Genomic DNA, 23,692 nt, shown 5'->3' with positions numbered 1-23,692 from the left:
TTTTTAGCCTAGCACCCTGACTATACACCGGAGAGGAAGGGTGCCATCGATTAAAGCTCGGAAGGGGTGCCTGTTTTTGCACCCGGTTCCAACAATAAACTATTATTCTTCAATAGTGACTCAACAGTGAATAATATATTTATTACATGACCGTTGGGAGCGTTGGGAGGAGGTAGCCGTTGCACAAGGGTACTGCTGCTTCTACAAATAGCAGTCGGCCGTAGCTCATTTGACCCAACCACTTCAAATAGAAGAAATTACATGAAAAAAAAACACCATGGATCATACATCTGGCTTCAATCCTTGAAACTCCTCACCTCCCGTGGAGCCAAACACAAGCAGTCAGTCCACCCCAAGGAACCCACAATCACTGTTTGCCACAAACTTTGCACCCCAACTCAACCAACAATTCCAGTCTCAATTCCCTCCAAATTTCAACCCTTATGGCTTCCCTCCAAATTTCAACCCTTACAATCTAGGTAATCCATATGAAGGCAACTTCAACCTTTCTCCCAATGGAGTGTTTGGAAGAGGAGCTGCAGTTGAAGGAGTTCGGTCTTCATCACCAGTTGAGTCAATGCCTTTTGTTCTTGGTGCTGACAGCTCAAGTCCAGCCTCCCCAATGTCTACAGCACCACAAATGAATGAAGATTTCAGCAATCAAGAGTGGAGTGACAATAGTGAAGGCGAAGAAAAGAAAGGAGGGCGTATGAATTGGACTGAAGAAGAAAATTTGAAGCTAATCAGTTCATGGCTGCATCATTCCAATGATTCAGTTAAGGGGAATTCACAGAAAGGTGAAAATTTTTGGAAGAACATAGTGGCAGAATTCAATAGCAATGTCCCAGAAGATCAAAGAAGAAAAGTTCCACAATGCAAGACCCACTGGACAAAGACCAACAAGTTGGTGGTTCATTTCAATGGGTGTTGGGTCAGAATGATGAGAGCTCGTGCTAGTGGAGAATCTGATGACCAAGTTATGGCCAACGCACATGTAGTTTACAAACGGTAATCCAAAGGTAATAAACCATTCACATTGGATTACTGGTGGAGAGCAATGAAGGATCAACAAAAATGGGCAAAAAGAAAAGAGAACCAAGACATGACCTCAAGCAAGAGACTGAAGAACAATGCATCTGGGGCTTACACATCTTCTTCCAACCAAGAGAGTGAGGAGGCAAGCCCAAGTGAGAAATCTCGGTCGGAAGGGCAGAAGCAGGCAAAAGCTAGAATGAAAAGCAAAGAGAAGAAGCTCACATCAGATTTGACTTTAGAAAGCCTCAAAACTGAGAAGATGAAATTGTATCATGAAGCAACACAAGTGAAGGCAGCAGCGGTGGCAAAAGCAGCAGATGCTACAGAAAAGAAGGCAACGGTTGATCTCTTGAATAAGTACATTGAATAATTCTGTTGTGAATAGCATTCTCTAACTAGTTGATGTGGCATAAAAAAAGTATGACCAACTAACCGTTGTAAAACTAGCCGTTGGGAAACTAGCTGTTGGAATAGGTTGCACCAGCATATAAAAGGCTGAAGGTTGAGAGCAGCAAGCAACACCCCCTTCAGCAATGTCTACATCCCAGCTCCAAAACTCAGATAGTTCTAGTAGCGAGTGTGACCTTGAGAAGCTTATGTGGGAGTTTACAAATGACCCACTCGAAGCTGAGATTGAAGCTGAGCTTGAAGCGGAAAATGAAGCTGAAATTGAAGCTGAGGCTGAAATGGATCTGTTTGGAAATTCCCATCAGTTCCATCGTAGGTATATAGACCGGAATAGAGAAGATGCAAACAGGAGACTAGAAGCTGACTACTTCTGCAACAACCCAGTATACACTGACACTCAGTTCCGGCGAAGGTACAGGATGAGAAGGCATCTGTTCGAGCATATTGTATACACCCTTGGTGAGTGGTCTCCATATTTTCGCCAAAGGAAAGATGCCTTTGGCAAGCTTGGTTTTTCACCTCTACTTAAGTGCACTGCAGCTATGAGAATGTTAGTCTATGGTAGCCCTGCTGATCTACTAGATGAAGGTCTACGGATTGTTGAAACCACCACCATAGAGTGTTTGACCGAATTTGTAAGAGGTATTAGAGAGAACTTTGGTAAAGAATATCTAAGAAGGCCCAATGAAGAAGACACTAGAAGATTACTCCGCGTTGGTGCAGTGCGTGGCTTTCCTGGAATGCTAGGCAGTCTTGATTGTATGCATTGGCATTGGGAAAATTGTCCAGTTGCTTGGAAAGGCCAATACACTAGGGGTGATTATAAAGTACCGACAATTATGCTTGAAGCTGTTGCCTCACATGACTTATGGATATGGCATGCATTTTTTGGAGTTCCTGGTTCAAATAATGACCTTAATGTCTTGAACCAGTCGCCATTATTCACAACCACATTACAAGGAAGTGCTCCAAAGGTCCTGTTTACAGTGAATGGCAACCAGTACAATATGGGATACTATTTAGCTAACGGCATTTATCCTGAATGGGCATCTTTTGTCAAGACAATATCATTGCCTTATAGTGAGAAACACAAATTATTTGCAAAAAAGCAAGAAGCAGCAAGAAAAGATGTTGAAAGGGCATTCGGGGTTCTACAAGCTCGTTTTGCAATATTGCGAGGCCCTGTACGCTTTTGGAAACAGGAAACACTTGCAGACATTATGTATGCATGTATTATACTTCACAACATGATAGTAGAAGATGAAAGGGATTCCTATGTGGTTCGGTTCAATGACACTGAGGAGTATAACGTACGTGATGAAGATGAGCACTACGAACAGGGGAGGTCTCAGCCTTTAGCGGGGTTCAATCATGGGCCAATTCATGAATTCTCCAGGGTACTGCAAGCAAATGATGCCATTCATGATAGGGAAAAGCATCATCAACTCAAGGCTGACTTGGTGGAGCACATATGGCAAGGATTTCGTGGTGAATGAGCCTATTTTAGTTTTTACTGCTAAATTAATAGTATGCCCAATGTTTAGCATTTGGAACACTTTTAGTTGTAACCTTACTTTTTAAGCCCATATATTAGCAGTAAGAAGCAATGTAAAAATCTATTTGCCTATCTACTGAAAAGCAATAAGGAATTTATTCCCCATATATGGATCACGAGAAATAACTAGATTTACTGACTAGATTTACTTTATTTTGCACAAAATTGACAAGCATGTTGCTCCGACCTCCTACGACCCCTCCATACTGCTTGTCCTAGGCCAATCAGGAAAAAAACAAAGAAAAAAGCAAGTAGTATACGTGACCATTTACCTATTCGATGGAGATGCATCTAAGATCCAGAGACGCGGGAACCGAGGCACACAACCGGATCCCTTGCAGCTGTGCGTGACCCACCATGCTGCCGCTGACGAGCCCGGCGGCGTCCACGGCAACAACCTGCCATGAAACCTCCCATCGATCTCGTGTCGTTCGGAACTCCGGATCTGCTAGAAGAGCATCGCAGTCACTCTCATCTTCTTCTCCTCACCCCCAATCACCTCTCTTCTTCTGCTTGCAAGGAGTAGCCGTTGCCCAATTTCATGGGCAGCCGAAGATGGCGAGGGAGAAGATTTGGTGGATAGATCGGAAAGGGGAAGAATAGTCCTCGCAGTCTCCGCGGGAAGGAACAGCAGGCCGGGCGGAATCCGCGGGAAGGAACGGACGGTCTGGGGAAGAGATCAGATATTTTAGTGCGGTAGGACCCACCTTAGCACGTTCACACAATTTCTTTACACTGGAGCGGAATGAGATAGTTCAAGAAAAAGTTTACGTGTCAGATCTTAGCACTACATGAGGTGCTATACACTGTGGATGCTCTTATTGGCCATAAACAGTGGAAGAGCCAAGCCGCTTGTCGCTCTTATTGGCCATGCTCTATGATGGGAAGGCACTCTTGAGTTGCGAGGGAGATGGAGATGGGAATGGGAACAAACGGGTAGGTTCTTGGAGGCCCCCGTTTCAGATGTGCTGTCACGCTCTATGATCATAGGAAATTATTTTTGAGGGCTATTTTTGGATTGATTACTCCCTGCAAATCTTTGTTGTGCAGGTACTAGAATGTTTTCTTAGTCCACTCGACAGTTATGTCTACAGAAAATTGACAAGGATACACAAAAGGGAAGAAAAAAGAAGATTACCCTTGGTTTTACTTGTCACTGATGTTTTTTTGAACAAAACTTACAAATACTGGCAGATTTTAAATTCACACATTCACCTGCACTAGCAAGAAGGGCAATCCCCGACAACAAATTGCCAAATACCAGTTGGATTAAGCGTAGCGTCGTGCATAAATTGTTGCTGGTTGCTTGGTATGCATACATCAGAAATATATTTTGTGAGCTGAAAACATGCACGGTACAATATCAGTACTATATCAACTTATCAAGGGAACCAATTTGGCCGTGGTACAAGTTTGGTGGGAAGGGAAACTGTGGGCCCGTTTGCCCGTTGTGCGCGGCCAGCGAATGTCAAATTAGCCAGCAGGCCGGTCCCTCCGTACATTGAGCCATACACCACGGTCCACGGCACGGCACGATTGAGTTGAGTTTGGCACGTTACAAATGAGTCTGTTAGCCATAATGATCGCCCGTTGCCCGCCCTACGACGGCTACGGCGTAGTTAATCGGTAAGTGGGTTCCCAACGGTGTTGTACCGCAACGACGATGACGTCCCGTCCGTGGTCGTTGTTGAGCGATCAAACTGTTAAGAAACTCGTCGTCAGCGGTTAGGACCTTCCCCTCTCCGTCTCTCATGATCACACACTATATAAAAAAGTAGAACAAGTAGACACAAGATAGGGAGACTATTCTTTATTCATCTGAATATTAGTCATTACAACATAGAGCTCCCATGTATATATAGTCCTGCCAAGGCCTAAGAGTTTCGGTAAGAGCCCACATACAAACGGACTAGGATTAGGATTCCTCCTTCTCCTTTCCTTCTAGGATAGTGTCCGTAAGTTTTATAACACTCCCCCTTGGGCGATTACCACGATATGCACAGGCCTCATCAAAAACTCCATCCGAAAACCCAGTGGGAAAAAACGGTTCTTGGAGAAAAGAGTACATCGCATTCGTTAATTGTATTGCACATGTTGCCTCATTAAAAACCTTTTGTGAGAAACCTTCAAGTAAAAACTCACATAGGGAAAAAGAGTACAACGTTTAACCTTCTTGGTCATATATTCTTCAGGATATTCTATTATTCGTGAATAGATATTGATCTTCATAATGCATGCATAAACTTCAGCATTTTAGCAAATGTGGTCTACTTGATCTTTATAATTCTAGTGGTTTACCTTCAAGGTAGATTCAATAAAATATGCTCCCCCTCATAAAGCCAAACTTTAAACTTCATTGTTCAAACCACACTTCTCATAAATGTGTGCTTATTTAATGATATGCAGTACCATAATACTTATCTTTCAAAAAGTTGGCTCATAATTCTTCTATGAATTATATGGGTATAAATAAGAGCAATATGCTTCATGCATAATTACCACTTTTAGTTGTGCAAAACAAATATATTGTTATCCTTCAGGATAATAAATCCTTTAAGAGGATTATGGGGGTAAATAAATTAATATTTAATATCTTCTAGATAGTGTACTAAACTTATACAAGTTTAAATACTTATAAACCTTCGGAATTTTGAATTACATGCTCAAATCTACGAGATTTTGTTTGTATCACTAAATAATAAATCCAGCCTTGCATTCGGCATTTAGGGTATAATTCAATTTGCCAAAACCACCATTATTCTTATACCTTCTATGGTATTTTGAGGATATCAACACTTTGTCGCTAGCTTTACAATATACACTTTCTAAGTGTTTGTACGACACCTTCATGGTGTTTAGAATTTCCTCATTTTCTTTTTCTCGGGTCTATATTCACTTCAGGGATGAATGGTGCTTATTCAAGAATCGACTGGTAAATCCTTCATGGATTAATTCCATCAAGGATATACTTTTATTCTTTAGTAAATTAATAACTCTCTTTTAGGAGATACATCTCTACTTCACAGGAGATTACTATGTGATATACATAATGATATAGCATTATTCGCTATAGAGTCATTCGATGATTGTATTCCTTCTAGGACATGCTCTTCTTGAGACATGAATATCCATTCAGGAATATATATCTTAGACTTTAATACTTATGTATGAGATTTTATTCCATATGTTGCGATTTATATTCTTCTGGAACTATATGGATCTTCATAATTCATTTATTAACTGCATATATTATATTCATTCATTTCATTTGCCAGAGATATAGCAAAACTTTTATTTCTTCTAAATAGGAGATTCAACCTCAATTGCTTTCTTCATTGACCCGATATAATCGCTACAGGCGATTTTGCCATGGACTTTGTTTTCCGGATCCGGATTCTCATAAGAGAAACATTTGCAATTATAGAGGTAGCGTTGTCGACAACTATTATTTTGTCCCAATATTCTCACAATGTGAGATTATTCTATCTATTTGTCATTTCCCAAACAAGAGATGATATGTTGTTCTGCATATCCAACACTAATGATGTGCGCACTTAGTATGTTGGATTTCATCTTCATGATGATTCTCTTCACGAGATGCTTAACATTCTTCATGAGGTGTTCTCTTCATGAGAATGGAGGAGTTTCATTTCATTTTTATTTAACAAGTATACACTAAACTAGAACCCACAGGCGTCCCCATAGATTTTAGCTAGATAGTACACGACATTTAGTTTACTACTAGTAAACATAACTTCTGTATTATAACTTCAAGTTACTCCTCTCATTTTAAAAATATCTGGCATATGCTCTGCTTCATGCTTCATAAGAGCATTAGTCAAACTATTGTATGACTTAGTGCGTGATACTTAAGATCATTTTCCTTCTATGGAAATAATATTTGGCATTCAAAATAGGCTTTCTCTCCCCCTAATGCCAATATTAGATCTTTAATAGCATACTTCAAAAAATATCCCCTATCATGGGCTTAAAATAATTCAAATTCATATATCTCCAACTACAAGTGGAGGCCCATTCATGTATGCTATGATTAAATTTTATGGGAAATATTCACGCACATATTTAAACATGGGGGTTATTATTCATTAAATGCAATGAGCTAGAATACATAAAGTGCACTTAAAAATGTTCAGCATTCCTTCTTGCAAAACTTAGGGATGTTCTCCCCCTGATCCGCACATATCATAGTTTACAAAACTATTTCATTGTCTAGCTTCTTTATTATTTAGCCAAAAAATGATCCAAGTACTCATACATAAAAAAATGGATCATATAATTCAAAAGTATAGAGTACGCAAAATTTAAATTCACATAGAATTTCTTCTAGAATTTTCTAATTGCCATTGATGCAAAATTCCCTTAATGCATTTTCTTCATAAATCCCAAATCTTCATAAATGTGTTATCCACCATCTTAATTCCACAATTATTCATCCCATCAAATGGGTTAGTATCCATTGAGCAATAACTTACTCCCCCTGATCTTAGGATGCTTGGCCCTAGACCAATCTATTACTTATGCATACGATGCATTGAAAGCAAATTAGTTCAACGAGAACCATATAGACTTAGCATGCTAGCTAGCCAATTCAATTACTAGGGAAGTACAAAAGTAGCTACTAGCTACAACTATAGCTGCTATGCTAATAATATTAATGCAAGTATGGAGATAGTTGCAGCTCAATGAGATACACATGCAGGTGTGTAATGTGAAATGTTAGTATTCAGTCTAACATAATAGATAACAACAAAATGCAAAGCTACAAGCTTACTTGCAATTAGTGCAGTAGAGAAAGTTAACTCGGCCGAAAGGGACACGAGCAGAACTTCAAGTCCTAATACATGCACTTAAAGATTGATTTAGGAAGGCTATGCCTATTAAATACATATTATCCATATTTTCTTATGCCTTTACCTAAAATTTCTCCCCTTTTCACACCATAAGTACTTCAAGTAGTAATTTGCTTCATGCATCATCTATAAATAATCACTTCTAATGCTTCATAGAATCCAATCATACTTCTAGTATTCATAGATTATGGCATGAAATTCACATATCCAATGTAGTATTCGGTGTACAACAATAGACTTGGGGGTAGGATATATAACTTCTAGTTCTGGGGCTAAAATATTAACTACTTAGGATTATACAATTTCTCGGCTAAATCGATCCTTCTAAGATCAGTTAATATGCCAGAATAGTCCTATTATTCATGTGCTTCTTGGAAATTCAACTTCCTTCAACCTACATGGTAGTATTGCACACACAACTATAACCTTCATGGTCAACTAAGGCTTCATTATGGATAAAACTAATGCAAAATTTATTTTGATAGGCAATAGGCAATTGTTTATATGTAAAACATATAAATCTAATTTATTCCATGAGAAGTTCGTACATATTACTTCAAGTAACAATTGCAACTAAGAATATTAAAGATTTTGTATTAGTCTTCAAGCTAACAAATTAACCATTAACCACTTATTTCAACGGGAATTTAAACTTAATGCACCACCATCACTACTATCAATACTTCAGGATATGATTTTCTAAGACAACAAATTTATAAGCACATGATTTAAGTTCTTCTTCAAGAGAAACTTTATATGTTCTAAACAATATACATTCTCGCATGTCTTAACTTCTATACTTCCCAAGCGGTAGCTTCATGCTTTAAATCCAAGAGTTACGATATATATTGTCACAAGCCTTCAAGGAGTGTAACATATGCACGTCATATATTCAAAGTTAATGCAACTGATAATATCCTGGTTTATAAAGCTGTCCAAAAATTCAACTCAATTTCTATTTGAGTGATGGTAAATTTAAATATTTCATATATTACATTGCTCTGTGATATTCTATACACTAGAGCTATTTCTTCGATAAAATGTATCGATAAAATCTTATTTACCATCTTGTCTTCTAGACATTAAATACGAAGCTTCAAGCTATTGTTTATAGAGCAGCATTATGCAATATGATAATCTATAATTGTAATTTGGGATTTTACTCATGCAATGATTCCCACAATGCATTTGTTATTTTTCTCGGTCATATACTCATTCTAGAGAGTAATCAGAAAACATGTTTCCTGAGTTTACTACACTTCGTAGTAGCAAAATATCCTACATGGATTTAATAATGACCATAACAAATAATATACTATTCAGAGTAATTCCAGGATCTTTCTTCTGTTAAGGTGTGCATATTAACATAACTTGGACCATATGCATATAAGTTTACTACATGTAAACAAGTAGCAAGGTGCAAAAAGGTAGTGGATGGTTATGTAAAGTATTCTCAGAAGCATCCTAGCATTTTTAGGATTATGGTATATGCAAATTTTCAGAATTAATACCAAGTATTCATTCATCCCAAAAATTCGTTATGCTAGGAGAAACAAATATGAGTCTCTTAAAGGTGATAAGTCTAAGGTCTGAAGGATTTAGAGAGCCCATATATCTTCTACCATATTTGTAGAATCATTCAAAATTTTACATGGTATATAATTCATAGTGTGTGAAAATAAATGCATTTAAAAGAGCATAAAAATCAACACATAACATATATCCAAAAACATAAAGTGAATATCCGTCCATAGTAGCATGTACCACCATGCTAGTGTGTCGCGTTCAAGCGTAGATGTGCATACCTACAGGGGTGCTGTGTGTCTGCCAATGTAGCGACGTACTATTCATACATTAATACTTGGATAGGCGTGCAGGCCAAATTCAAGATGGGCCATGGATACAGGCATATATAACGTTGGATTTGAATCCAATCTTCTTTGGTTTGGGACCCTGTGTAACTCAGAATTCTGTCCGAGTTAGATAATTGATGCCACTTATTACCTTCTGTGTAGCCGACGCCTATGCATGGCTATCGGATTCAAATCCACTACAGATACAATCGTAGCTACAGGGATGAGCAGTGATGGATTAGTGCGCGTTCAGGTTGCCAGGCCAACACTCGTAGGTATGGTTGCATGCAGAAAATTCATGTACGTATCTATGTATGCATGCTGTCTTATTTTCCTTCTTTCATGTTAATGTAAGAATAAGTAGTGACCGTTGGTCTATTGTTCTGCTGGCGCTCAAGACATGCAAACAACTCGCAGACGGTGGCATGTGCTGCATGCACAAGTAACGCAGCGTGTAAACTGTTTCATAGTTTATCATGGTCTTCGATCCGATCCGTCGTCTTGTCAACCACGATGAGTCCGCTTATGGCGTGCAAGCCATGTAGCTGGGGGCATCGGTGTGTGGCAATGGCTTCAAGCCGAGTATGACCCATATGAACCATGCTGGAGGTGGATTCGGATCACAACATGGAGCTGTGCCTGGGCATGCGGGTCCAAAACAATTTTGCTGCAAAGGATGCTATCGTTACGCACAGGCCACACGTGCGGGGACATGGACTCCTGGTCCGGTGGCATGCAAACCAATAATGACTCGTAGATTCGATTATGTACGAGTATACACACTTCATGTATAATTCTATATATGTGCACATAATATATGAACCAGCTCAATGGTCAGCAAAAACAATCTGCAAGATGTGTTTCATACCTTGTAGATGATGCCAATTTGATCTACGTCACATGCCGCGTAGGGCAGTGATTAGTAGATACATACCGCGTAGGGCGTTTGGCATTGTCGTAGATCTATCTGCTTGATGACGACGGTACATGTCGATGCAGTGTAGATCAGTAGCAGGTAGAGGTAGCAGATCTGTTCCGCTAACAACGTCGGGGATGTCGACGTCGTCGAAGTAGTTGCGGCGGGACGTCGGCACGAGCGTCGGTGCCGAATATTGGCGGTGGCTTCAACGGCGATGTCGACAAAGAGCTTGTCGTGCTGATAACGTGTTAAGAAACTCGTCGTCAGCAGTTAGGACCTTCCCCTCTCCGTCTCTCATGATCACACACTATATAAAAAAGTAGAACAAGTAGACACAAGATAGAGAGACTATTCTTTATTCATCTGAATATTAGTCATTACAACATAGAGCTCCCATGTATATATAGTCCTGCCAAGGCCTAAGAGTTTCGGTAAGAGCCCACATACAAACGGACTAGGATTAGGATTCCTCCTTCTCCTTTCCTTCTAGGATAGAGTCCGTAAGTTTTATAACACAAATGTGGTTTTAGGGGCGAGGGGCGACGAGCCAATCAGGCAAAAAGGCTCCGCGAAGGGAGGAGTGGGTGGCACGGCCACGCGGGCATCTTCTGTCATGGGTGAGAAGTTTAACGAACGGATTGCAGGAGCTCCTTTGGACGATTTCAGCTGGTCAAGAAATCGGCTAATTTCATCTAATTCAAGGTATTCTACCGTTCTACGTGAGAGGGAATAAACAAAAAAAAAGACAGGTGGTGCGTCCATCACCACGCGGGCGCGGGCGGGCCGTGGGGGTCGTGGGAGCAGCGACAACGACAATGAGCGTACCACGGGGTCCAGCGCGCCGTACTTGGAAGTAGCCGTTGTCAGCCTTTCACACGTACGAGTAGGGGCCTGCACTCGCCCTGTCGCTTAGCTCTCAATAATCCTGGAAATCAAGAGCCTCATTTGCCCACGCAGCCTGGAGGTGTCGAGGTGAGACCGTGAAACAAGAGATGCGCCAGAGCGGTTTAGCGGGCAAACCAGACCGGAGTTAACTCAAAAGTGACTCCAACTTAGGCTCTTGTTAGGTCAGGTCGTCTCGCTAATCCTTCCATTAGATGCGGACTAACCAACGAAGCTGAGCACTGCATGCTCAAGCTGCAGTTGTCTTGTTATTGGAAAAAAAGCTGCAGTTGTTGCATTCCAAGGAAGGATCTCGCCTTTGGACTGGGGCACATGTCAAATTACAAATGAGTTAAATAGCAAATGAATATTCTTCCTCCAATCGAGCAGGGAATGGCTTCTTCCCTGCTTCAAAGGTTATGTGGAGGAATTATACAGGATGCTAGCAGGCAATACCAGGCGATAATCTTCCCGTCCAAAAATCATGGGATGGACACAACTCATAAATAATAATAGCCGTTTCTTTGCAGCTTATAGAAACAATTTTATTGATGAAATTTAGAGAAGTTTGACCTAAGACAAACTAAAACATCAGACACTTTCACTAAGTACTTGTAACTTGTTAAACACATGTCAAGCCCAAGGGCCTAGAGTGATGCTTGTGTCATTAAGCATGCTTTAGTGAACTTGGATATTCAAGTTGTTTCAGGCTTTAATCTATACCTTCAAACTAAGTGATAAAGAAGATTACTTACAACAACTTTCAATCCACACTGTGGACACCCCAGAGAGCTGTAGGAACATACAGTACTTCCTTTGGTCACAGTACCTAATAATTTCCTCAAAGTTCTTTCCCCAAAAGTATTAAAACCCTGACCATCAGTAACTTATTGAAAATATTTACTTTAAAAGCACAAATACATAGAATGTTTGACCACAGATTTGAAATCTAGAACGAAATACATTTGGAGGACAAAGCATGTGCAAATCTGTATATGACCACAAATTGGAATGCAAAACGGGTCCGGCATCTCCATGTTCTTATGTTTATTTTCTTTAAATAAGCATGTTATTAAATGTTTTAACATCCTAATTAGAACACAGATTTATTGTGCGCAACTTGTTCTAGCCGAAACTAGAACCGGCGGTATCTTGTCCTTCAAAGCAAAAATGCCCAAGAAAACCAAACTCTGTGGATTTCTAGCAATTCACTGTCACTATGATTTTACAAATGTAGGCTACGTGTGTCAATATTTACAGGATGTTACACAATCTCTCACCCAATCAAATTTTCACACTACAAAACTCACAAATAAACACCCTTAAGCTTTTTATCGCTTCCCTTCTCTCCGTCTTGAATGCATTTGCTCTTAAAATTACAGCAACAAATCAAGAACACAGTCAACACCGCCGCTGGGACGAGGAGTATTTCAAGTTTTCAAAAAGACAAGATGGATCATTTCGCTTCATGATCCTTGCACTTCTATCTAGCTGCATTGTCATCGAATGATGATTCAGATGCAGAATCGTCTGAAGTTGTGATGGAGCTTGTCTCACATGAACTCCCATTTTCAGAGTCTAATGAATGTGATGTTGGCCTTTTCAAATACCAGTACATGATGCTTGCTGTCAGAGTTAGCATCATTTTCTGGTTCACCTGAGAGAAGTTAAACATTAACAATATTGCAGATCATAACCAACTTGACATCACAAGAGAAATTAGGATATTTTATTAAAGAATTGAGTTGTTTCCAGACAACACCATGAACTGAATTTGGGATAACACTGTCTGCCTGAATTGTAATAGCACTAACCAGCCTGAATTGATAAATGAAAATTAGAGTAGTTGTGAATGCAGCAAATGGATATTTTAGAGTAAGAGACACACCAACCAAAGTGAATGCGAATGGATGTTTTACAGTAACACACCAATCTAATTGCTGCTACAAACAATAATTCATCAGAAAAATCTATAAATTACAAAATAAAATGGCAGATTAAATTTACTCAATCAAATTTATTACCTCCAATATATCTTCTGGCAACAAGAAAATGGAGCAACCAAGCTTCCTAGCCACGGAAATGATGTATGAAGCATTCATTTGCTTCTCTTCGTCTATTACAGAAAAAGAAAATTAAAATTTTGAGGAACCAGGCTTTGACAAACATGAACGGTATGCATTCATTTAATCTGGTGACTTGACATGACATTGTTGTCAGGAAAACTAGCAAAAATGACAGTGAAAGGTAGCTTCTATGCCAGTAGAGTAGCTGAATGCAAGAAGTACGATAAATAGGTAGTAATTAAGATAAAAGTAGAAACCTAAGCAATGTGGGTGTGCTAACTTTGCATGAGATGGAGATTCTTAATTCCATATCATAATAAATGAACAGAAATATGGGGTTAATGAGAACATATAGAGATCCAAAAATTGCAGAAGCATAAGAGAAAGAGATGAACCTTTTTCTCCTTTCGTCACAAGGCTCCAATTCACAACTCGAGGCTCCACACCACTTAGTAAGTCAAGGAAAAAGGTGCCACTTGAAAGGCTTCTATCCTGTAGTTAGTAAATGTAATTTGATGCATGAACCATAACAATAGACAGTTGTAGTTAAAACGTTCAGCATGAAACCATCATACAATTTTTGTGCCTTGTTGGACTTGATAGTAACATCAGCTACATAAATACTGGCCCTTCAAGGCCAGCATTATAGCATTGCAATGTAACTAACCAACTAACTAACTAACAGCAACTAACTTACTAACCTATAATATGATTACATATCAAGAGTAAACAGCTAAGTAACTTAACTGCTAGTGATGCAATTATTTGAAGCTTTTCAAAATAGTTCCGGAAGTTTATCCACCTTATGACCACTTAGATAAGCGCACAAGCTATACAGTTGCATATTTCACTATCTACAATTTATAATATGATGGCATATCAAAGAATAAACAACTAAGCAACTTAACTACTACTAATGATGCAATTATCAAGAATTAGTGATGCACAATAAGAAATATATTGAATGGTATGTACCTTGAAACTTTCCATACAAGATTGGTGCTTTCCAGAATCTTTTACTTTTTTATTGGCCCATACCAATATGTCAATATCTGTGATCTCTTTTCCATTTGAGTGAAATCTAAGATTCTTCAGCAGTTGAAGAATGTTGTACCGCATCAATTGCCATAGAAAAGCTGGGATAAATGTACCATTTCATTATATGGTCAATCAAAAGTTGCAATAGAAAGGCTATATGTTCAATGGGGAACTAACTAAATCAGATGCATGCCATATAAAACCTGAACAAAAAGATTCATTGTATTCCATGCTTCCCAATGATAGGGATTGCAGAATTTCAAATGTGAATATCATAATTAAACAGTTTTGTAGTTTGGCATGCTCTATCTTCATGAGTGCAACTGAAAACTGACAGTGAACTTGTACAGGCACAGTTTATGTGACATCCATACATTGTAGTTTTATTGGCATGCTCTATCTTCATGAGTGCAACTGAAAACTGACAGTAAACTTGTACAGGCACAGTTTATGATCATTTATTCACCTACAAATTAATTGCAAAATCAAAAGCAATATAATCACTCTTTTACAGGACCCCTATGTTGCTGAGATATAATCTATGTAACTGGTAACTTACCTAATATCAGTTTCTTGTTCCCTTGGACAATATCATTTCCAGCAATATTCACCAGGGAAAACTTCAATTCTTTTCCGATCTTCAAAACTTGGTTGCAGTTTTCAACTTTCTTGAACGGTAGTTTTATTGGCGGACGATTTGCCATCTTCCAGTTAACTGAGCCAGGAGCAATCTTGTCAATCACCTCAAGGAGAACCCATCTACAATTCAAGGATGAAGTATCAGAGACAGAATCAGGTTGATCATTAAGATGGTGAAAATATGCCCTACCCATTTCTAAGGTCTTCAAATACGTTGTTGATGTAAGTGGAAATTCCAAGGCTGTTAATCCACAGCCGGAATGACCTTTCTTCCCTGGAAACTTGAGCATCATCAGAGAGTCCATCCACAAAGGAAACTTGTTTCATTTGTTTGGACAACCCATTTCTGCAATAAAAGGAGAATAGAGAGAAAGCATTTAGAAAACGAAAGTAGTTTACTGCCGATTTCAGCTCCACTGTCACTGCTACCCCAAACTTGTTTCAAGATGAAAATGGGTTGTTTACAATCAGGCTACCCCAAACCATTCAAACACTGCTAAATATAGTAAATGAAAAAACATAACTTTCTTTTTTCTACAAATGCACACACAGTTCGATCAAACGGAAACGCAACAGGAAAAAGATGCATTACGATCTTTTCAACATATTCTTATACAGTTGACATATTAACTCCCAGCCTAAAGATTTCTCAACAAGACACCATACCTTGTCGCTGAGATATGAAATTAGGAATGCTATTTAACTTCTTGTTGAGAATTATAGATAATATATATGTGTGAAGAGTTTGAGGCATATCTGTGCACGAATTACACTCAATTTAAGTCAATTATGCAAAATGACATTGCTTTTAAATCAGAATAAAATAAGTTAGAGTTGGTAATTTTCCTAGGAGATACCCAAGTAGTTATATTAGTGAATGAAAAGGTAAAAGAGAAATAATGCCATGAAAACAAAACTGGTTTGATAAATATTATTTTCATATGATTACTACAACATGATAGCCAGGGTAGTAGCAAGTATCACATGCTAACCACAGTTTTTACTTTTTAGACATCATTGCATATATTTAATGTCCCTATGTGAAAAATATCAATACAAAGATGACTCTTATAAAATTAAAAACATGATGAGATTTTTGATAATTTATATAAAATAAATCATACCTTTTCTGGAAAATATGAGCCACAAATGCAAGGTTTAGATTTGGTAAACCACCAACTATGTCTTTTGGAGTCAGGTATCTTTTGCAGCCCATCCTATCTGCATGCTCAAGGACTAATCTTGCTCTATGAAGCAGATCTTTTACTGACATTGCGGATGGTTTTGCACTGCACTCAGGTGCCAGGACATTCAATAGACAAGCATACGCTTCACTGTCCTGCATTTTTCAGGTTCCAAATGTAAAGAAAAGAGCTTCATGCTGAACTATGGTTGAAACTAGAAAAACTGATATACAGGTTTGTGCACATCTATCATTTAGCATTCTTAATATAACAGGACATAATTCAAGAAACAGGAAATATCATCAAGCAGGGAGGAATATGTTCAGTAAATACAGTTATTGACACAACTAGAAAATGTTGCAGCATTGTAGAAACTCATTCTGGGGTTTCTACTTGAAGTACAATGACTACAGTCATGCAATATTGGGGTTTTCTAATCAAACTACAGTGACAAGGACATAGGAGCCAATTATGATCCTACATAATTGGTTTCGACTTCCTTTGATGTTAGTTGAGATAGTTTGATATTTCAAATAAGTGTATCCGCTTCTGAACGAGGTATTTTTCTCTGTACTTGCTTGTATTGGGCATTTGGCAGAGGCAGGTTCTCCATCATTAAGAGGCAACGAGAAATACTATACTAGAAATTTCATCAACGGGAAATACAATACTATATTTTGTGATAATAAAAAAAGGGACTGGACTGTCTGTCAATCAAATGTGCATACTTTTATATCCGATGAAAAGTTTGTTACTGTTCTCTGGAAGCCTCCCTTCTTCAGTTGAAAGTTCATCCACCTTAATAGAATCTTTTCAGGAGACAAGCTCATAAGCTCCTCCATCTCCTGCAATAATCAATTAAAGCTTTGTGAGTGAGTTATTTTTCCCATGAAACAGACCAAATTAGTCTTCAAGCATAGTAGAATGAAGAGAAATTAAACACTACCTTGCTGTCCTCAACTAATTCAACCAACTGAGGCGTACTTTTCAGGTTAACATCTGCCAACAGTTGTATCTGGCCATTATTGAAACAAAATGTTAGCATATTCAGTTTTTTTACATCAAACAAACACCTATCGACAGAAATTATCAGGGAAATAATAACAAAAGAGAAGAGCTTGCCTTGATTATTTGAGAAATTAAGCCCAGGACAAGATGAGGCTACAAGCAAACAGAGAGAAAAAGGTTCAATAAGATCACAAAAGATAGTTATTTGAGTTTTTTAACATATAAAATAGAACAGTATGCACTGCAATGCCCTCTACAGACAGTTATCTGATCTTAAAGGATGTAAAATGAAGTGAATCATCAATGCACAGACAGATCATAGCTTACAATGAAAATCAAAAGACCAGAAAGGTACAGGCCAATTGTTACTGAACCTGCAGCAGAGTCTAATGGTGGCTTATAGGACCCTAAACCTTTAGTGTCAAACCAATTATGAAGTGCCTAGCACCAACTAGCAGGAGAATCTAATGGCAGTTTGAAGGACCCTAAAACTTTCATGTCAGACCGATTATAAAGTGGCAGAATACAGATTGATTGATTCTTTGTTACGATGGACACAAGTTTCAACAATGTTGAATTTGTAATGACTAGCATAAGAAAAAGCCACAGGAACCATCAAAGGGGCCATATGTTACTCCTCCAACTTAATATAGATGATTGAGCCATGGTGGTCAAGTGTCAACTACCAGCAAGCCCGAGGTACGGACATGAATCTAAAAAACATAAAGACTGGCAACAGGTAGGTCCCGCACATCACATGGACTTCACACTAGTATGTTCTCACATCTAGTTCTGAAAGAGAGTACACAACTAAAATGGAACGAAGCCGAACATTCATGATGTCTCTACTCTGATGAACGAAGACGAACATAGCTCATAAATATGCAACACGATGATCGCTGGCCACATAGAAACAATAAGGGGTGATTCAGATCTTACCCTCCCTTCCGCGAGATCCTGTGTGCCGATGTTGACGACAGTGCAGCCGATAGCCTTGGCGGAGTTGAGACAAAGTGTATGATTCTCGTTCTTCTCCCATAGATTGAGCACCCTCTTGGTGTTGATGGCCCTCTCGTCAATGGTGCCCGGTACGGCCAAGTTAATAAGCTTGCTGGAAGAACCATCGAAAACTAGGCAGAATCAGACTGCAGTGAAGATCACTGGATCGGAACGGCACACAAAGTGCATCAGAAACGCACCATAGGAGGACGCCATCCTTGGTGACGTGGAAGATGTGATCGGTTGCCGGATCGATGGGGAGCGCGCTCTTAAGGAATGGATCCTCAGCGAGGTATGCGTTGATGTGGCCGACGTAGGACGCCTTCTCGGACTCGCTGATGGTGTGCAGCAGCGTGGTGGTGGCCGCCGTGAGGAAGGCAACGGCGGAGGAGGACGAGGAGCGGGCGATGCCGCCGGCCGCCTTCTTCCCGCCGGCGCCGGCGCCGGCCGATTTTAGGCGAAGCTGCATCTCGGCGTAGACGCGGAGGAAGAGCTCGAAGCTGGCGTCCTGGTGCGGCCTCTCGTCGGCGCGCGCGACGGCTTTGAGCACGGAGGCCCATTCCTCATCGGTGAGGCCCGGGCCGGGGCCTGGTTCTGGCGCGTTGTTCTCCTTCTCGGCGTCGGCCTTGGCCGAGACGGTGGCGCCGCGGAGGCTGGAGATGGCGGCGGGGAGGTCCCGCATCCGCAACCTCCCGCTGGGTGACGCGTCCCATAGCGCCGCATACTGTTAGACACCAAAAGCCGCAAAATCAGTGCGGTGCCGCCGAGGTGACGGTCGGAGACCGGGCTCTGGCGACGAGATGGTGGTGTGGCGGAGGGAAATAATACCTGGGCCTGGAGCGCGCGGAGGTCGGCCTGCGTGAAGCGGCGCTGCAGGTAGGGGTCGGACACCACCACCAGCCCGTCGAACCCCATCGCGGCGGCGGCCGATCGGCGACCGGCGTTAGGTGGGCGGGCGGATCGGGACGGGCGCGGAGGCGCTTCGCCCTCCCCCCTCTCTTGACAGTGTGGAGTGGGAGCGGGGTGGTGTGGTGGGGGTGGGGGGGGGGCGGGCGGGCCTTCTCTCCCTTTGCCGGCTTGCGGCTTGCGGCAGCTCAGGGAGAGAGAGAGAGCGCCGTGTTTGGCTTGGGGTGTTAGGCCCCGTGACCACTAATTTAGAGTATTAAATAAAGTCTAATTACAAAACTACCTTCACAACTCTCGTATAAATCGCGAGACGAATCTAATGAGGTTTTTGACCACGTGAGTAGAGGATGGTGCTGTAGTATCACTGTAGTAAATAATTAATTAATTACCGTCATTAGATTTCTCTCGAAAAATTACACCCATCCCTGAAAAATTTTTGCAAATAAACTTCATTTAGTACTCAATATTTTCTTCTCGAAAAACGTGCACGAAAAATTTCATGTAGAAACCAAACACGGCAGCTCAGAGAGAGAGAGCGCGCGCGTTCGTCCGCTGGTTCAAAATAAAGGGTGGGGGATGATGATGATGCGGCAGGGTGGGTCGTAACGGAAAGCCTGCCTTTCGCGTACCCAGTTGCCGATTCAAATCCCCTGCGGGTGCGGCCTCGCGCTCGCTGGTCACTGCCCGGTGGGCCAATGGGTTGGCAGTGACTAGCCAGCACGAGCGCCAGGTGGGGACCGGGGAGAGGCCAGGCTCCGGGGCGGTGACAGCTGGTCCCGACCGTTGCTGTTAGGGAATGGAGGGAGGGGGGCGGGATCGTACGGTCCCCGGCCGCGCGGGTGGCGAGTTGGCGACTTGCGAGCAAGCGGGTGCTGGTTCGGCCTCCGTTCCGAGCCCCGTTCCAGCTGGTGCTCCACCCGTTGCAGATCAGCAGATCATCAATTCACTTGCATTACACTTCCTGTTCTTTATACGGCGCATACTACGTACCAGTACAAATGTATTATTTATTCAATCACGTATTTTGGAACAAGGGGACTGGTATCTCAACGTGTTCATCGTGCTATGTTCTCCTCATCTTGAGTTTTTTTTTTCATACGTAACCACATGTTGCCTCATTGCTACTCTACGATTTGATATACGGTTGCACCCGGAAACAACAATAACAAAAGAAAACCATCATTTTAACGTGGCAAAATGGTTGAGATCTACGAGTTATCATCGAGAACAGTGTGGTAATCATATCATGTTTAACATCATAGACACACGAGTAAATGCACTTGATGCCAAAATCAACGCATACTTTGTTTTATTCCGCTACGATTATTCGAGGAATAAAGGCTTGCTCATATTGGAAAATGGAGCATCTTATTTGATAGGATCCTACATTGAGCGTCACGTCGTCGACGGCGTGGACGGCGTCGGGGACGTAGCGCATACGCTCCTTGAGCATCCTCTCGGGGTAGCGGCGGCCTTCAGGTCGCCACCGGCACTGCTCCGGGTGTGGAACTCGCGCTTCTGAGCCTTCCAGTGCTCTGAATGATCGGTGGTGATGGAAAAAGATTAGATTAATTAACCCTGGGGTTAACCCTCTTATTTATAAGCACTGTAGGCCCAGAGCCGAGCCCAATGAGCTTAGGTTTGCCTCCCGATCAAGGCAATCGCGGATTGGTTTTGCAGAACTGATTCCTAGACTTACGGGGTTGAGTTACCCCTTTTCTCTCTCAGTTCTGTTGGTGACCAAGGTCAACCAAAACAAAACCAACATTCTCCCCCTTGACCGAATGTCAATAACTTATTTTTAACTTAAACTTAATAATTATTCGGTCACTAACTTATACTTAACTTAAACTAAAATCCATCCTCCGTAAATCAGCAAGTACCAGACCAATACATCGTCAGTAGCACAACGATATACTGGGACAATATTACCCATAGCCTTACTGAAAAACTTTATCAGGATTCTTATTCTTATCTGGAGAAATATTAATGGCCCTGAACCAGGACCTGATCAAAAGTATCAACCAAACTCATACCTAGGACATGTTTCTGAAAGAGGGATGGTAATAAATCTTTTGTGAGCGGATCCGCAATATTTGCTGTAGTACTTATATGCTCAATCTTAATTGTGCGGTCTCGGTTTCTATCTTTCACGACACGATACTTAAGGTCAATGTGCTTAGAAGCACTAGACAATTTATCGTTTGCGCAAAAGAATACTACAGATTGATTATCGCAGTGCATTGTGATAGGTCTCGAGATACTATCCACAACTCTTAATGACGAAATAAAATTCTTAAGCCACACTGCCTGTCCTGTTGCATCATAACATGCCACAAATTCAGCTTGCATCGTCGATGCAGCCGTTACACCTTGCTTACCACTTCTCCATGAAATTGCTCCCCCTGTCAGAGTGAAGATATATCCAGAAGTGGATTTTCTATCATCTTCATCACCAGCAAGATCAGCATCAGTGTAACATACAACCTCAAGATTGCCTGTCCTCTTATATGTGAGCATGTAATCTTTGGTGCCTTGGCAATATCTTAACGCCTTCTTGACACTTACCTAATGAGCCCATCCTGGATTTGACTGATATCTACTAAAAACTCCGGTTGCAAATGCCAAGTCTGGACGCGTACAGACTTGTGCATACATCAGACTTCCGACAGCTGATGCATAAGGAACATTGTTCATTATTTCTCTTTCTAAGTCATTCTTGGGGCATTGCGCTTGACTAAACTTATCGCCCTTTTGAATAGGAACATGTGAAGTGTTGCACTTATCCATGTTATATCTCTTAAGTATTTTCTCAATATAAGCTTTTTGAGATAATCCTAGTACTCCTTGGGCTCTATCTCGGTGTATCTCAATGCCAAGGACATATGAGGCATCACCAAGATCCTTCATATCAAAATTGGATGAAAGAAAATTCTTAGTCTCATGCAACATGTTCTTATCGTTACAGGCTAATAGTATGTCATCCACATACAGTACTAGAATTATTAATTTTCCACCCTTAACTTTGACATAGATACAACTATCCACATCATTCTCCTTAAATCCGAATTTCTTAATGACCTCATCGAATTTAAGGTTCCACTGCCATGACGCTTGCTTAAGTCCATAAATGGATTTCTTTAATTTGCATCACATATGTTCTTTACCCTTTATGGCAAAACCTTCTGGCTGTGCCATAAAGATTGTTTCATTTAAGTCTCCATTTAGGAATGCAGTCTTAACATCCATCTGATGTAGCTCCATATCAAAATGGGCTACTAACGCCATGACGATTCTAAATGAATCTTTGGTAGACACAGGAGAAAATGTCTCATTATAATCAATTCATTCCTTCTGTGTGAACCCTTTTGCTACGAGCCTAGTTTTGAATCGTTCGACCTTCCCTTTAGAATCGCGTTTGGTTTTGCAGACCTATTTACAGCCTACTAGTTTGACTCCATCAGAAATTTCTACTAAATCCCATACTTTATTAGTACTCATAGACCTTAGTTCATCTTCTATGGCTTCAATCCATTTAGTAGAATTCTCACTTGACACTGCCTGTCTGAATATGGCAGGGTCACTTATATTCCCGATATCATATACATCCTCACTTAAGTATGTCTCATAATAATCAGGAATAGCTGATCTCTTTGCCTGTTGCAACCTTCTTACTAGTTCAATCGCAACTGGTTGAGGAATAGGTTGAGGAATTTGATCTTGTGGTGCAGGTTGCGCCTGGTTCCCAACCATTTGCTCCATGTTCTCCTACTGAGCAACAGTAGATGGCATGGCGCCACTTACATGAACAGAAGGAATGACAGGTGGTACAAACTGCTATACCTCTGTGGGCTCTTGGACTACTGGATCAGGAAGCTCAACCCGTAGTTCTTCGAGACTCACTTCCCTCCTTGGAAAACTCCCACTAACTCCTGAGTCCTCTAGGAACACAGCCTGCCTGGTTTCTACGAACTTAGTGTGACGACCAGGACAGTAGAATATGTACCCTTAGACTTTTTTGGGTATCCAATGAAGTGGTAGCTTACCGTCTTAGAATCTAATTTCTTTTGCTGTGGATCAAATAATTTACCTTCAGCAGGACAGCCCCACACTTTTAAATAATTGAGTGATGGTTTCCTCCCATTCCACAGCTCAAAAGGTGTCTTAGGAACTGACTTAGACGGAACCCGATTAAGTATGTGAGCAGCTGTTTTTAATGCTTCCATCCACAGCTCCACAGGCAAAGTAGAATAACTGAGCATGCTCTGTACCATGTCAAGCAGTGTACGGTTGCGTCGCTCAGCGACTCCATTTTGCTGTGGTTCGTCT

General features: G+C 40.8%; 2 protein-coding genes and 1 long non-coding RNA gene across 3 annotated transcripts; 1 reads left to right on the top strand and 2 right to left on the bottom strand.

Moving 5' to 3' along the window:
• Positions 1 to 105: 105 nt before the first annotated feature.
• LOC120707043 lies at positions 106 to 3,770 on the bottom strand. The gene is made up of 2 exons (XR_005688757.1): positions 3,271 to 3,770; positions 106 to 626 (listed from the first exon to the last, which is right to left on the bottom strand). It is a non-coding gene; the product is annotated as an uncharacterized LOC120707043 (long non-coding RNA).
• Positions 1,476 to 3,018, top strand: LOC120707042 (putative nuclease HARBI1). Its single transcript, XM_039991812.1, has one exon. It carries the CDS (start codon positions 1,569 to 1,571, stop codon positions 2,937 to 2,939), a length of 1,371 nt encoding a protein of 456 aa, XP_039847746.1. The 5' UTR covers positions 1,476 to 1,568; the 3' UTR covers positions 2,940 to 3,018.
• An 8,843-nt stretch (positions 3,771 to 12,613) lies between the features above and the next one.
• LOC120707041 (fimbrin-2-like) lies at positions 12,614 to 19,493 on the bottom strand. Its single transcript, XM_039991811.1, has 13 exons — positions 19,286 to 19,493; positions 18,658 to 19,181; positions 18,398 to 18,569; positions 17,573 to 17,611; positions 17,397 to 17,465; positions 17,179 to 17,295; positions 16,391 to 16,605; positions 15,457 to 15,612; positions 15,187 to 15,386; positions 14,565 to 14,725; positions 13,985 to 14,081; positions 13,548 to 13,639; positions 12,614 to 13,180 (listed from the first exon to the last, which is right to left on the bottom strand). Exons 1-13 carry the CDS (start codon positions 19,370 to 19,372, stop codon positions 13,007 to 13,009), a joined length of 2,103 nt encoding a protein of 700 aa, XP_039847745.1. The 5' UTR covers positions 19,373 to 19,493; the 3' UTR covers positions 12,614 to 13,006.
• Positions 19,494 to 23,692: the final 4,199 nt, after the last annotated feature.

This window comes from Panicum virgatum, chromosome 5K (genome assembly GCF_016808335.1).
Source record: "Panicum virgatum strain AP13 chromosome 5K, P.virgatum_v5, whole genome shotgun sequence".
Taxonomy (NCBI): Eukaryota; Viridiplantae; Streptophyta; class Magnoliopsida; order Poales; family Poaceae; genus Panicum; species Panicum virgatum.
This window is presented reverse-complemented; position numbering and strand designations above follow the sequence as displayed.